Below are 14,589 nucleotides of genomic sequence, written 5' to 3' on the forward strand. Positions count from 1 at the left end.
TCTGGCAAAGCTATCTCTTACCCCTGATTCTAGCCCTTCCTCTAAGAACTAACTTTTCTGGAGCTTGAATTTATTTTTAATGCCCCTGCTTTGAGCTCAGGTTGGGCAGAAGAGCCTGGATCCCCTGAACCATTACCTAAGCAGGGCCTGTAGAAAGGCGGTGGTTTTTGCTGTAGCAGCAGTGGAGAGAAGCCGCTCTTAGCTGACTCTGTCCAACCCAGGAATGCCGTGGTCCGAGAACAGCCTCCCAGGCAGGAGGGAGACCCAACAAACACCCGCTTTGTTCCTGCCACCAAGTTTCCCAGTGTAGATTCTCTGGGGGGGGGGGGGGGGGGGGGGGGGCTGCTCAACCGGTTTAACCTTTCCTTCGCCCAGCAGTTGGAGCCTCTGGGGCCCAGGAAGGATGAAAAGGACATGGAGACAACGGGAGAATCCAAATGGAGTAGCCCTCCGCCAGCTCACATCGGTCTTTCAGGGGCTGCACCTCGGAGACCCCGGGACTGGCCAGGTCAGAGGGCGAGGAGGATATATTTGCCCTTGTTCACTGTACTCCTGGTGGGACCTGGGACTTGCTCAGGAGAATAGGCACAAAAGCGATGGGTCAGAAGCTTGGGCTTGAGAACAAGTGTAGAGAAGGGAAAGGGAGCTGGTTTGATCTGTATTGTCTTGCTCTCTAGGACTATGAAATGTTAGTCTTTGGAGGAGGGAACACACATTTTTCATCTGTGTAGTCTCCACTGAAAACAGAATGAGGAGTTAACCTGGCGGAGGAGGAGTTCTGGTTTAGAGGACAGGATAAACTTCATAACTCTGGAAGGTAACAGAGGATTTCTTCCTCAGTCTGAATTCTGGGAGGGACTCCTTTCCTGAAAGCTGGGGCAATCCACCTTTCCTTGGAGGACTCAGCACTCTGTGTCCTGGCCCTTGTTATGGAGGAGACGGGTAGGGAGGGGGACCCAGGCCTGACACAGGTGACAAGAGAAGCGTTCTGAAGGCACTTAGTGTCACAGGCACCTTGAAAAAAGGCCAAAACCAGAAGCTTCATCTCTCAAAAGATCAACTTCCTTGGAGGTAGGGGTGGAATTTGAACCTCCCTTAAGTAGTGGAGTTGGAGAATATAAAAGCCTCTAAAATCTATAGACAGACTTACCCGGAATAATTGGCCTTAGGATTGAGCCCTCTGAACTTCTTGAGTTAATTTATTGGGAGGATGAGTATCAGAGCACAGCTCTCCACTCTAATGGAAACCCCCCTGGGGAGGTGTAGACCCTCATCTTGGGTTGTCTGGAGGTCTGTCAGGGAGAGGGAACGTAAGCACCGGTCCCACAGCCTTCCTGGAAATTGGGTACCAAAACTGAGGGGCTTAGGGGCCAGCCCCGTGGTTGAGTGGTTAAGTTCACACACTCTACTTCGGCGGCCCAGGGTTCACCAGTTCGGATCCTGGGCACAGACTTACACACCACTCATCAAGCCATGCTGTGGAGGCATCCCACATAGAAGAATTAGAATGACCTGCAACTAGGATATACAACTATGTGCTGGGGAGAAAAAAAAAAAAAGAGAAAGATTGGCAACAGATGTTAGCTCAGGACCAATCTTCCTCAAAAAAAAACTGAGCGGCTCCTCCCTAAAAGGCAATATAGATAGTAACCCAGCTGCCTACGTGTTCCGGGTCCCCTCCACCCCCTGGAAACCAGCCGTCTATCCCTCCCACATTGTCCAAACTTCCAGCTGGCAGCTGCACACCCACACACCCAGCCACGGTACCAGGAGGAGCCAGGTGCCCAGTGTCCACCCACTTCACGTACTGGGCTTTGGGGCTCTACCTGAAGAAAGTCAATGGGAAAGGAATCTGAATTTCCAAGAAACTGGAAGAAATCCAGTGGTTCAGGAAGTTATAAAGCTTAATCCCTTCAGAGAGCAGGAGCAGCTCAGGGTGCTGGAGGCAGCACCGACCACAGACAGAAGCAGCAGTGCTGGGTCCCGGCCCCAACTCCGCCACCAAATGGCTGAATGAGCTCAGGGGAGTCACACTCCCTCTGAGAGCCTGTGTCCTCATCTGGACAATCACGAGATTGTTTAATCAGAGGATTTCTGAGGACCCCACACCAGAAAAATGAAGCAAGTGTTTCCCCACGTTCTTGTGAAGTGAGAAGCAATTGCAGTCACTCATCATGTGGTTTGGGGTCCAGCCAGGTAGGAAAAGGTACACCGTTTCCACATCTGGCAGCAACTCCCCTCTTCCTCTCACTCAGAATTCTAGAGCAAGGATAGACCATAGATCACCGAATTTAATCCTCTCATTTAATAGATCAGGGAAGGCGCAGAGTGAAGTGGCTTAGCCAAGGTCACACAGCAAGTGGCCGCTAGCCTCTTTATTGAATAACTAGTATAGGCTCAATGTTTATGTCCCACTATTTGCACGTAGCTGATTTAACACCCCTATTTTACAGACGAGAAAATCAGGCTAATAGGAACTTCTGCAAGGCCTCATAACTAGGGAGTTGGCAAAGCCAGCTAGGGTCTTCCAACTCCAACATACCCTTTACCACCAGACCACAGGGCCTGTAGGAGGAGGGTCCCCCATTACCTCAGGAAGTCCAATGTCTGCCCACGCTGTCCTCTGCCCCAAGGAACAGTGGGGGTGAGTCAGCACCCCCCAGAAGCTGTTATTGGGGAAGCGGGTGAGGGGGCTGTTCAGATATCCTGTGCCGGTATCCACAACAAGCAGGAAGGCCTGTGTGTGCTGAGCTGCTTGGTGCCCCTGTTCCTGCTAGCTGAAGCCAGGGCCTCCTCAGTCGTAGCTGCCCTTGTAGCTGCTCCTCCCTGCACTTTCATCGCAGAAAATACAATCTTTCCTCCTCCCCCTGCTGTAACCTGCCTCTTAAAGGGACCAACAAGCATCTTGACGCCAAATCTGAGAGAGGGCAAAGGACCTCCCTGACCCCAATAGGACCTTGCTGTTAAGTAGGTTTCCAGCTGTGGGCCTTTCCCTGAGATGTCCTCTTTCTCCCCTCCTCAGCACCACCCTGTCCCCGCTGGAAGGAAGGTGAAAGTTCCCTGGGATGTCGGGTTTCCACACACTCTCCCTCAGGTTACCCCGGCTTGGCTTCCTGTACCTGTTCCCACCCCAGCCTGAATCCGGGGGCTGCTCTTTGTTGAGGGAATGCTGGGGACCGGGAAACCCAGGAATCCTCGGGACCAGCAATGGCACCCAAGGGGTTAAAGGTCTGGGCCCAGCACCGTCTGGGGTGTTTGAAGTAGGGCGGGGAAGGGAAGGGCTGGAGTGGTTGAAGAGGCAGCTGGTCAGGACTGGAATGAGTCCCCCCTGTCTCCTATGCAAACTTCTGGGCCATGAGCCGTTCCCTTAAAAGCACTGAGAGGGAGGCACCCCAACTTGGGTGCTGGACTGGATTCTTAGAGGGGCTACCTGAAGCAGGACTTTTTCCTACATTGAAGTCACCAACTGAGGACAGGAACAGGTCCCCCATCTTTGGAATATCTTCCGGGTCTGGTGAGTTTCCCTCTTCCCTTTCCCTGGGTCCTTCCCTCGTGAATGGGCATTCCCCAGAAGCAGAGATCTTCAAGAACCCCTCAGCACCCCAGGAAGTGGCGGGACAATTTGTAGCTTCTCCACCAGCCTCCCACATTCAGCTCCCATTTTCACTCAGGGGGCATTTTAAGTGTGTGTAAGTATGCAAATAGGGAATCACAATAATGGCCAAGAGATAACACTTACTGTTCGTGCAACAAGTGATTTTAAACCCTTTCTATACATTCTTAATCCTCACAATCCTATGGGGTTGATATACCATAATCCCTACATTACAGGTGTGGTTTAGAGAAGTTAAATAACCCACGTCACTTAAGAGGTAAACTGTAGGACTGGGGTTCAAACTCAAGTTCATCTGACACCAAAGTTCATTTTGTTGTCTTTTGGTCTCTTTGTCCTACTCAGGAGGTATGGACAGGAAGGATGGCTCTGGAATTTTAAAACCTTGAGATCCTAATTCATCCAGGGTCCCCTTCCTGTAGTGCCTGACATTGTTCTCTTTATCCCTGGGGATCAATTGTGAGATTTAAAGGGCCATCAACTCATACCTGTGAGCCAGAGACTCCCAGATTCCAGATTACCCCATCCATCAGATTAGAGCTTTCCTACTCCACCCACTACTTATAGCTGTCCCCTGGAATCTGATGGGTTAATTCCCTGTGACACAGTGGCCAAAGTCTTCTCAGGTGTGTCCCTCTGAACCTCAGACCCTTTCTTGCCCCACCCTTCTGGCACAGCACCCAGAACACATGCCAAGAAACTGGAAGGAGGTAGAAGAGCTCTGACTGGTCTTACCCTCCTCTTCCCTAGCCCCCGCACATCATGGGCTACCCTGGGTCCCAACAAGCTCCTGATAGAATAAGCATAAGGGCCTAGCACAAAGGAAGAAGGCTGGGTTCCTAGGTTCAGTTTGCAAACCAATTAAAAAAAAAAAAAGGTGCTCATACTTGGAAGCCCAAAGCAGCAAATTCCTGACTGCCTTGTGAGCCTAGTATATGGAAGAGGTGCGGGTGGTTTAGGGTGGGTGTCTGAGATGCCTGATTGCCTGTTTGAGATGCCTGAGGTGTGCTTCGATATGGGGGCTGGGGGTGCCCGACTCTCTAGCTTTGAACTTCTGGAACTAAGTACTAACAACAAAATTGATCATTCTGCCCTGTGGGCCTGGGAAGAAGGTGGGCGCCTCTCAGGAGGGGACCTGGAAGCTGGTGTGGGCAGGCGGCTTTTGCCTGTACTTACCGCGTCCCACCGTTGTATTTGTGCATAGACCCTGCTGGGTGCTCTTCTCTGGGCCTGAAACCTGGTGGGTGCGAAAGCAATGTTTGCTGAATGAATCCTCTCTCTGTACCCTTGCCTTTCCTTTGATTTTGGAATTGTGATGCTACTCTCTGGCAGTTGACAGGAAAGTCAGAGAAGGAGAGTGAGTTCCAGGACACCAGTGTTCAGCACATGGCAAAATCTCATGTATCTCACACTGAGAGAGAGAGCAATGATGTAGCTAAGTCAGGGTGAGGCAGGAGGTATTAGAGACTCAGGTGCTATGACCTGCCGTAGAATGGGGTGTCCGGGGAGCAGGCGTAGGAAGGAACTGGGGTTACTGGGTCTTCTTTATCTGCAGCTAAGAGAAGCCCTGCTTTAGCCCTCTTTGCAAGACACTGTTGGATTAATGGTTTACTTTCTAGGGGAGAAGAGGCAGGTAGGTTAAATTTTGAACCATCAAAGGGTTTCCTATGGCCCCGTTCCCCAGGGCTGGGGGACCTGGAGGAGAAGCTAGTAGACCCTCTCGTCCGGCCTCTCCCTTCCTCCCCGTTCTTATTTCTTTATTACCTGGTTCTTTCGGGTCTTTCCCGTTATTGTCCCCGTTTGGGAGATTTAGGACCCCAGATCCAGACCCAGGGAGCCCCCCAGGCTGTGAAAGGACCCTCCAGCATTGCCCCAGTCCCCCTTCCGAGCTGTGTGGTTGCTATCAGCAGCTCCTCCTCCCAGTGTTTGCTGGCAGCAAACATAGGCAGAGCCCTGGCTGCCCCCCCATCACCTCATCAGACTTCTGAGAGAACAGAGGGAAGAGAAAGCACAAACTGAACTTCTTTGGAACCTCCGTCTAATTTCTTTTGGAAGCTACTTCCTTTCTTTGGCTGGGGGGGCAAGGTGGGAATGGGGTGGGGGTGGGGGTGAATAGCAATATTGCCAGACTTCTTTCCGAGCTAACTATTGCTTGCTTTGGGAGCTTGTCTTCTGGTTTCAGAAAAGTCCTCAGGCTCAATAGTGGATGATGTGCCTTGAACACTCAGCTCCACTTCCTACAGCCCTGTGACTTTGAGCAAGTTTCTTTACTTCTCTGTGCTACCTGTTTCTTCATATATAAAACAGAGATAATGTCCATTTCAAGAAATGGTGGTGAGGATCCCACAAGATGACGTCGGTACTCATTATGGGTTAACTCTCTCGCCCGCAGACTCCAGATGCTCTTTAGGAAATGGCTATGTTGGGGTCTTCACTGTCCCTCTGCCCCCGAGCTTGTTGCAGAATGCCTGGTGGGTGTGCAGTGAGCCCTCATGTCACTCTTTGATCTCTTTTTCCTCCTTCCTGAGATTTTGAGACCCAGTTGCTCTAAATCAGGAGTCTGCAAAGACTTAAATAATAAATATTTTAGGCTTTGTGGTTCTCTGTCGCAACTACCGACTCTGCTGTGATGAGGTGAAAACAGTCATAGAACAGATGTAACTGAATGAGCATGGCTGTGTTCCAAAAAAACCTTCATTTATGAACAACTGAAAGTTGAGTTTCATATAATTTTTATGTGTCACAAAGTAGTAGTATTCTTTTGCTTTTTTTTCCGACCGTTTAAGAAAGATAGCACGGGGCTGGCCCTGGAGCCCAATGGTTAAGTTCACGCGCTTCACTTTGGCGGCCCAGGGTTTCGCTGGTTCGGATCCCGGGCGTAGACATGGCACCGCTTGTCGGGCCATGCTGGGGCGGCGTCCCACATAGCACAACCAGAGGGATCTACAACTAGAATGTGCAACCATGTACTGGGGGGCTATGAGGAGAAGAAGAAGAAAAAAAAGAAGATTGGCAACAAACATTAGCTCAGGTGCCAATCTGTAAAAAAAAAAACAAAAACGTAAAAAGATAGCAGGATGGATTTGGCCCACAGGCTGTAGTTTGCCAACCCTGCTTTAAATGACCAGAGGCCACTCTGTCCCTCCCTTCCCTTTGAAGAGGACAGCTTCCTCAGCACTCTTTTCTATCAGAAGTTAGGATAATTAGTCCCTCTCTCAGTTGTTTTAGTGTCAGCCCACAGGTAATTTATTTTCTCTCTCTTTTTTAAGAGACAACAGGGGGCAATCATCATATAATATCTCTCTCTACTACTGTCTTGGGCCTTCCTCTCTCCGGCTCTCCATTTCTGTCTGCCCTGCCTTCTCTCTGCCTCTAAATGATAATAATAATAACAACAATAATAATAGCATTTATTAAGTACCTAATCTGTGCCAAGTACAACGTTAGTTGCATCCATACGCCATCACCAAGTCTCTCAACATCCTTAAGGGTAGGTGTTATCATTCCCATTTTACAGATGATTCTAAAACTGAAAAACATTAAGCAAGTTCCTAAGGTCATGAGGTTGTGAAGGCGGCAGAGCTAGCAAATCTGACAGACTTCAAAGCCACTATAAGATCCTAAAGAAAGTATGGTCTCAGAGTTTTGAATAACAGATGTCTCTGTATTAAAATATTATATGCTCCCATCTCAGTGCCCAGTAGATTGTCTAACAAATCACCAATGACTGGTGTCATAGGTGGAGGTTGCACACTCAGAGGAGGAGGCAGGAGACACTGATAGTCTGTGTTGGTGGGAAAACCATCTGATCAACAGGCAGGAAGATAAGTGAAAGGACTTCTTAGAGCCCCTTCTTGCTTTCCTCCCCTGCCCCCATCTCGAGCGTCTGATCCCAGACCTATTTCAAATCTCCTATCTCTCTGTTCAGCGGAAGCAGTGATGTGACATGATGTGATCTCATTCGGGAGCTAAATAAAGCCATTGTGTGAGACCCAGCCCTGGCTGCTCCCTTGCACTGTTTCCTGAGCTCAGGAGGCTGAGGATATGGGAGGGGGGAGCTGGGAGAGAGCTAATGAGAGGAGAAGCAAAGAGGAGAACACAACCATGGGGGCCCCAGCTTGAATTTCCGAAAAAACGGAGGAGGGAATCTTTCTGGGAGGGGGTTGAGGAAGCCTTGCTAAACCTCACCTCTTTGAAGGATAGAATAAAAATTATTGACGTTACAGCATGGAGGGGTGGAGTTTAGGAAAGCTTTCTGAGAAATGGAATGAAGATCTGAGGGAGAAGGAGCCCAGTGGATTCCATTTTCACAGAGGGCAGACACCATGAATGAAATGACAGAGATGGTGGGAAAAGGGTAGATCTTTGAGAAGAGGCCAGATTCTAGTTGGTCTGAGCTGGAGGAAGAAGAGGGAAGATCTCAGAACATAAAGATCTCAGGATCAGAAATGTCTACCAGGCCCGAGTAGCAGGGTACCCTCTCCAGCAAGTGGCCCCTCCAGGGCTGGAGGGAAAGAAAAGGGCTGCACTTCACTGCAGTCCTTTCCTCTTGCCCAATCAGCACTGCAGGCAGGACTGGGGCAGGGAGAGCAGAGAGAAGCTGGCTACAGGGGGTGTAGCTCAAGCAGTCTTTCCTCTTTCGTGAGGTCACCGAATGCCAGAGCACACAAGATCAGCGCAGTGCCCCCTCGGCGCCCCTCAATTTCTGTCCTGTTCCCGGTCCCTGTCTCTCTTTTCCCAGTGAGCACCTCCAGTTCCTATTCCTCCCTCCACCACTGCTTCTCACAATACTTGTTGTCAGTATTCCCCCCGCCCCCCCAAATCTCAGCTTTGGAGACCACCGGTTGGCAGGAATGCTCTGGCCCTCGGGCTCTGTCCTGCTCCCTGCAGATCTGCCTATCCCATTTATAGACAGCACATCAGATGGCACGAGGCCCAAGTTTGTAGACCAGGGGAGAGAAGGTCTCTCTTGGTGGCTGGCTGAGGGGTCCCTTCTATGTTGCTTTCAGATGTGATGAGCATGGACCGGCACAGGGCCTGGGCCGGTTTCCCAGGCCTCTCCTTTTCTATCCTTAGACCCACCCGACAGAGCAGCAGAATGCCGTCTGCAGAGGCCTGAGCACTTGTCTCCCTCCTTCCCTGAGGTGGACAGGCATGTGGTCAACACGGGCTCAAGTGGCTTCTCAGTAGTCCTGAGTGGGGTGGGGGCAGTGGACAGGTTGCCATGAGAGAGGGTAAAATAGATTGAAGGAGCAACTTTCCAACAACCTGCACTCTCCTGTGTGGGGAGAGTAATAATACAGAAAGCCTTGGAGGAGGCAGGATTCTGGCTCACTGCTTCCTGGTCCTCCTGAGAACTCCCAACATCTCACTAGCTGGGTGGTCCCTGGAGAAGGGGAGCCTGGGAGACTCATCCTAGCAGAAGGTCCAGAGAGACAGGGCCTAGGAATGAGGTATAGAGGGGTATGCAGTAATGTTAGTCCCCTTCCTGCCCCTCCACCACCTTGATACTCTGGTATGTGGTACTTCTTTCTGGAATGGGACTTACCATTTTCAACTTTAAGAGCACCTGAGGGTTCTTAACTCTGAGACACGCTGAGGCAAGCCCTAATGGCAGCCGGGGGTGTTGGGCAGTGACAACAACGCCCCCTTGGAGGAGAGAGAAGGAACTGCGATGTGGCTGAGGTTGGGAGCTCTTCTCTCTGCTTCCCGGGGAGAGGTCATAAGCACTTTCTTAACTCCCCATATGACCAGAGTTCTAGAGGGAAGAAATCACAATATTTTCTCATTCCTAAACCTTTTCTCTCTCTTGCTTTATCTGCCTAGCCTCCTCCCTCTCTAACTTGGCCAAATCCCAACCACTCCACCCCTCCAGGCCCATCTCAAAGGTTTTCTACTTCCTTCTATTTCCCTTTTTTGAGTCTCCAACTGGTTATATGCACTCATTCCTTTGGTAGCACAAGGCCTTTTGTTGAAACTTCGCTTGTCGCCTTTGGCATACTCTGGCCAGTCAGTCATTTGTGTTTTGTGCTTTTGTCTGTGTGCACATATGCACGCATGCACACACACACACACTCACTAGACTATGAGTTCCTCGAGGACAGACACAATATCTATTTCTCTTTGCTTGGCTTGGCTTTCTGCCACATAGATGCTCCGTAAATGAAATAATAATGAGTGAATGAGGACGTCATTAGGTACTGGTAAGAACACTGGACTAGAAGTCAGAAAACCCAAGTTCTAGACTTGGCTCTGCACTCCATTTCCAGTGTGATCCTGAGCCAGCCATTCTCGAATTCAGTGCCTCAGGAAAGGGAGGGGTAACTAGATACTCTAGGCCCTGCTGACTGTGACATCTTTCTAGTTCCACGTTTCTAGAGTTCTAGAACCCTGCTCATCCTTCTCTGTCTTCTTGACTCAGACTGGCCTGTGTGTGCCTCCCATGAACAGAGACGTCCCAGAGGTGTTCCTCACAGGTGGAGAGCCGGTACCCCAAGGCCACACTCGCCGCTGCCTGTCTGTGGTGGAGTCCAGAGAGCAGCTGGAGGAAGAGGAGGAGGAAGAGGGAAAAAAGGAGGGAGATGGCTTCCATGCTGTGCCCCTCCGAAGGTCGGGGGCTTTCCGTGCCCATAGCCACAACTATGACCCCTTCAAAAGACATAGTTGGGGGCCAGGCAGGGAGCTCCAGGATCCACTGAGCAGGTAAACCGCCAGGGGACCTCCTGTCCCTCCTTCCCTCAAGTCCTAGACCCAGGAGAAAGTGGTTGGAAAGGAATGACAGGAATTGAAGAGACCTGGTCCCCTAGGTCTCTTCCCCAGAGAATCAGAACGCAGGCCTATTGTGGGCCCTTGGGGATGATGGACCCTACCTTTTAAAATGTGGCTCTCCCTAGTGGTCCTAGCACCTTCTTTCTACCTTGTCTCCAGGGCAGGCGGGGGTCAGAGTGGAGGGGGTAAGGTATGGAGTTGGGGTGAGTATCAGGACGCTTGGTCTTATTGCCTCCATCTCCAACTGGGTTTCATAGAGCCATACAAAGGTGCCAGAGCTGGAAGGGACTCAGGGATCACACGGCCCAATCTCATTCTACAGGTGAAGAAACTGAGGCCCAGAGAACTTTGGGAGATTTCTTGAAAGAAGTGGTCCCAGGGTTGGAGCATTGAACCTGCCCCTTTCCCAAATTGCTGCCTACCTGCTGGGTCCAGCCTGAGGCAGACCCAAGATGTTTTGGACCTCATAGTATGGCCCTGCAATGGGGGAATAGCTCTTCTTGCTCAGAGGCCTGCTTACGCTCGGCAGACCGGAAGAGAGGGACCCATCTCTTCCCCCGTCTCCTGGAAAATCCCTGACCACTTCCCCAAAGACAGAGGAAGTCAGAAAGAGAAGGTCCAGGGGTCAGCATGAAGAGTTCAGTGTGATTGGTCATGTGAGGGCCTGCTAGTCATGGAAGGGCACTGTCTCCATGCTTTGGCAATGGTCCCCTTAGACGAGTTCCTTTAGCTCCGGTGAGTAGACGAACCTTCTCTACCTCCTGGGCAGAGCTGGCTGGACCAGGTGGAGAGAGAGGACCCTGCGCCTTGTCCCTGAACTGGCTTGGGTGGGAACTCAGGTGAGAAGCCTTGCCTGGTGGGCTCACGGCACCTTCCTAAGAGCAGCTAGTCCAAGGCAGAGATGCCCTGGGTACCCCTTATGTGGTGCCAACTGTATCTCAGAGTCTTCCAGGTGCCACCTTTCATTATCAGGCATAACTTCTTGCCCTTTGGGTATAGACAGAAGGGAGCCCTGGGCACACCATTCAGCTGAGTGGGGCCAAAGTTTGGCATCAGAAACCAGGCAAGGACTGAGAATCCAGCTTGCCCTTTCCCTCCCCCTGAATCCCAGCTTTCTTCTGGAGGGCAGTACTGTCCTTTGACCAGCAGGGGTCACCCTTGCCTGCAGCCAGCTCTGCAGCTCTGCCAGAGCACAGCCGCAAAGGGAGGTTAGTTTGGGTCTGGGTTGAGCCTATGCCAACAGGAAGGGCTGGGCTGGGGGCAAGCAACAGGGCTGGGCTGAGGCAGTGTTCCTCCCTGTGCCCGTCACTGGCCACTGGATACAGAGGGCAGTGGTGGCAATGTGTGTTTCAGGAGCAAACTGCAGGCATCGGGATGCACGAGCCCCCAGGAGGCCCCCTTATTGCAGAGCCAAGACGAACTGGACACCTTTCTGGAACTGCGGCACCAAGGTGGCCGATCCTCCCACGTGGTATGGACAGACTAATCCCGGTGGAGGCCACCGACTTCCTCCCCCTCTCCTGCCCCCTTGCCTGTCCAGCTGCCACTCTGTGCCTCTTCTGTTCTGCCAGCTGCTGGGTCTCTCTCTGTACGCAGGCATCACTGACTCCATCTGACTGAAGCGGAATCTGTTGTCTGTACCCCACCCCTCTGTCTGCTTCCCCTGGTCTGTCTGCTCTGTCCCCCACTCTTGGTATCCCACCTCTGTCTCTTTCTCTAAGACTCTCTGTTCCTTCCTTTCCGTGTCTGTGTCTCTGTATTGATGTGGGTATCTCTGTTTCTCTCTCATTCAAAATCCCCTGTTCCCCTAGTTATTATAACCACTTCTTTCTGTAGACCCCACGTTTCTCAGAATTGGAGCTGAAATTATTTGTGGGATGAAACTAGGCATCTGGTACCTTGAAAGACAATAGTTCTCTAACAAGATAATCGTGGGATTATCAAATGAGAAAGGATAGAGAGATTGCCCAGCCTTCTGGCTTAAGGACACATAAAACTGGGGGGATCTCAAGTCAGGACCTAGGGACTACTGAGGATATGAGGGCATTAGAGACACCACTAGATCTACTAGCTAAGAGTCCCTGAGTGCACAGAAATGTCTCAAGCCTGGTGACTAAAGGTTGCCTCCCTTCCTGCTCATCCTCTAGCTGGCGAGGGTTACCCACCCCCGCCTCGTTGTTCAAGTGCCTGTGGTTTGGGAGAGACGCTGACAGCAAGGGGCTGTTACAGCCTGTCAGGGAGACAGCAAGCCCCGTCTGATTCCATCGCCCCCTTTTCTCCATCAAGATCTCTGCCTGTCTTCCCTCACCCCCATGTCAATGTGATATGGTAGAAAGAACAGGATTTAGGAGTCAAACTGACTCTAAATCCTTCATTTACCAGCTGAACAATTTATTTCATCTTTCTGAAAATCAGGATAATAAAAACAATCTTTTAAAGTTGTGATTATTAGATGGTAAAAGGTGTTAAAGTGCCCAGTACAGGCGCTGGCACCCAGGAGGAGCGTGAGAAATAGCACTTCTTTTTCCTCTTCTCTCCAGCATTCCTTCATACTTCTTTCCCTCTCTTCCACCTTTCTCTTCTCCCCACTTTCCCTTTCTTGGTATTATACGTGCTCTTCTTTCCCTCTTTTCCCTAGTGCTTTTTTCTCTTTTTATGCCTTCCTGCTTTGATTCCTCTCCTCTTTCCACCCAATATTTAAGCAATCCCCTTAAATTCCTCCTTGTCTATATGTTGGAGGTTTTTTGGTTCTTCCTGCAGTAACGTGTAACGCGTAAGTTCTCCACCAAAGTCCACAGAACAGAAGTCTGAGACTCTTTAAACTAGACTGGGTCTTGGGGACTGATGGTCCATGAGCCAAGTCTAGTTCCAAAATTTATTTTGTTTGGCCAGCATGGTGCTTACATTTTTTAAAATTCAGATGTCCTTAAATGGGGCCTGTTCACTCCACTTTGCCAGAGTTGCTAATACCCTCTGATGTATTTTGTTCCCTTTGTCTTTTAAACATAATATTTAAAAATGAATGCCCAGGGCTGGCCGATGGTGTAGTAGTTAAGTTCAGCGAGCTCCACTTTGGGGGCCCAGGTTCACAGGTTCAGATCCCGGGTGGGGACTTACACACTGCTCATCAAGCCATGCTGTGGCAGCGACCCACGTACAAAATAGAGGAAGATTGGCACAGATGTTAGCTCAGGGCTAATCTTCCTCAAGCAAAAGAAAGAATGCCCAGTAAATCAACCACCCATCTCAAGAACTAGAACATTACCAATACACTTATCTTTGCCTATGTCTTCTTCTCTTCACTTATTCTCTTGCCTTCCTACCAGAGATAATCACTATCTTGAACTTTCTTTATCATTCACTTATATTTTTTATAGTTTTAACACAAATATATGTATTACCTAATAATATATTATTTCTTTTATTTATTTCTGAGTTTAAAAACAATGATGTTATGTTGTACAAAATTTTCTGTAACTTACATTTTCATTCAACATTCTGTTTCTAATTTTTACCCATTTGTTGCAAATAGTTATAGTTTATTTTCATTCCATTCTTCTGTTGATGGACATTTGGGTAATATCCATTCTTTGCTATTATGAAGAATTGTCACTATGAATATCCCTTTATCCATCTTCTGCTGCACATTCACAGGAATTTCTCCAGGGTATATACATTGGAGTGGAATTGTTGGGTCGTAGAGTATGCAGATGTTCATTTTACAAGATAATGGCAAATTGTTCCCACTCCCATCAGCAGTATATAAATATGAGTTCCCATTGATCCACATCCTTTTCAACATTTGGAGTCATCAGACTTAATTTTGCCAATCTGGCGGTTATAAATCTCATTGTGGTCTTAATTTGAATTATCCTATTACAAATGCAATAGAGCGTATTTTCATATGTGTGCTGGTCATTTGTGTTTCCTCTTCTGTGAAATTCCTCTTCATGTCTTTTTTTTTTTTTTGAGGAAGATTAGCCCTGACCTAACTACTGCCAATCCTCCTCTTTTTCTGAGGAAGACTGGCCCTGAGCTAACATCTGTGCCCATCTTCCTCTACTTTATATGTGTGACGCCTACAACAGCCTGTCTGCCAAGCAGTGCCATGTCCACACCCGCGATCCAGACTGGTGAACCCAGGGCTGCTGAGAAGCAGAACGTGCAAACTTAACCACTGCGCCACCGGGCCAGCCCCGCCTCTTCAT

At 49.7% G+C, this 14,589-nt stretch overlaps 1 protein-coding gene across 7 annotated transcripts in view; it reads left to right on the forward strand.

Moving 5' to 3' along the window:
* The first annotated feature begins 379 nt into the window (after nucleotides 1–379).
* Nucleotides 380–14,589, forward strand: part of ARHGEF2 (Rho/Rac guanine nucleotide exchange factor 2) — a 50,498-nt gene continuing 36,288 nt past the window's right edge. For 2 of the 7 annotated variants that reach the window (XM_070268041.1, XM_070268042.1), the window contains exons 1-3: nucleotides 380–508; nucleotides 10,035–10,315; nucleotides 11,735–11,852. In XM_070268041.1, the coding sequence (XP_070124142.1) occupies nucleotides 404–508; nucleotides 10,035–10,315; nucleotides 11,735–11,852 (504 nt within the window). In that variant the 5' untranslated portion in view covers nucleotides 380–403. Of the gene's footprint in view, nucleotides 509–2,983; nucleotides 3,515–10,034; nucleotides 10,316–10,991; nucleotides 11,221–11,734; nucleotides 11,853–14,589 lie in introns of those variants that run through there. The other 5 variants (XM_023641022.2, XM_014739888.3, XM_070268046.1 and 2 more) reach the window with 5 other exon arrangements.

Source organism: Equus caballus, chromosome 5 (assembly GCF_041296265.1).
Source record: "Equus caballus isolate H_3958 breed thoroughbred chromosome 5, TB-T2T, whole genome shotgun sequence".
Classification (NCBI taxonomy): domain Eukaryota; kingdom Metazoa; phylum Chordata; class Mammalia; order Perissodactyla; family Equidae; genus Equus; species Equus caballus.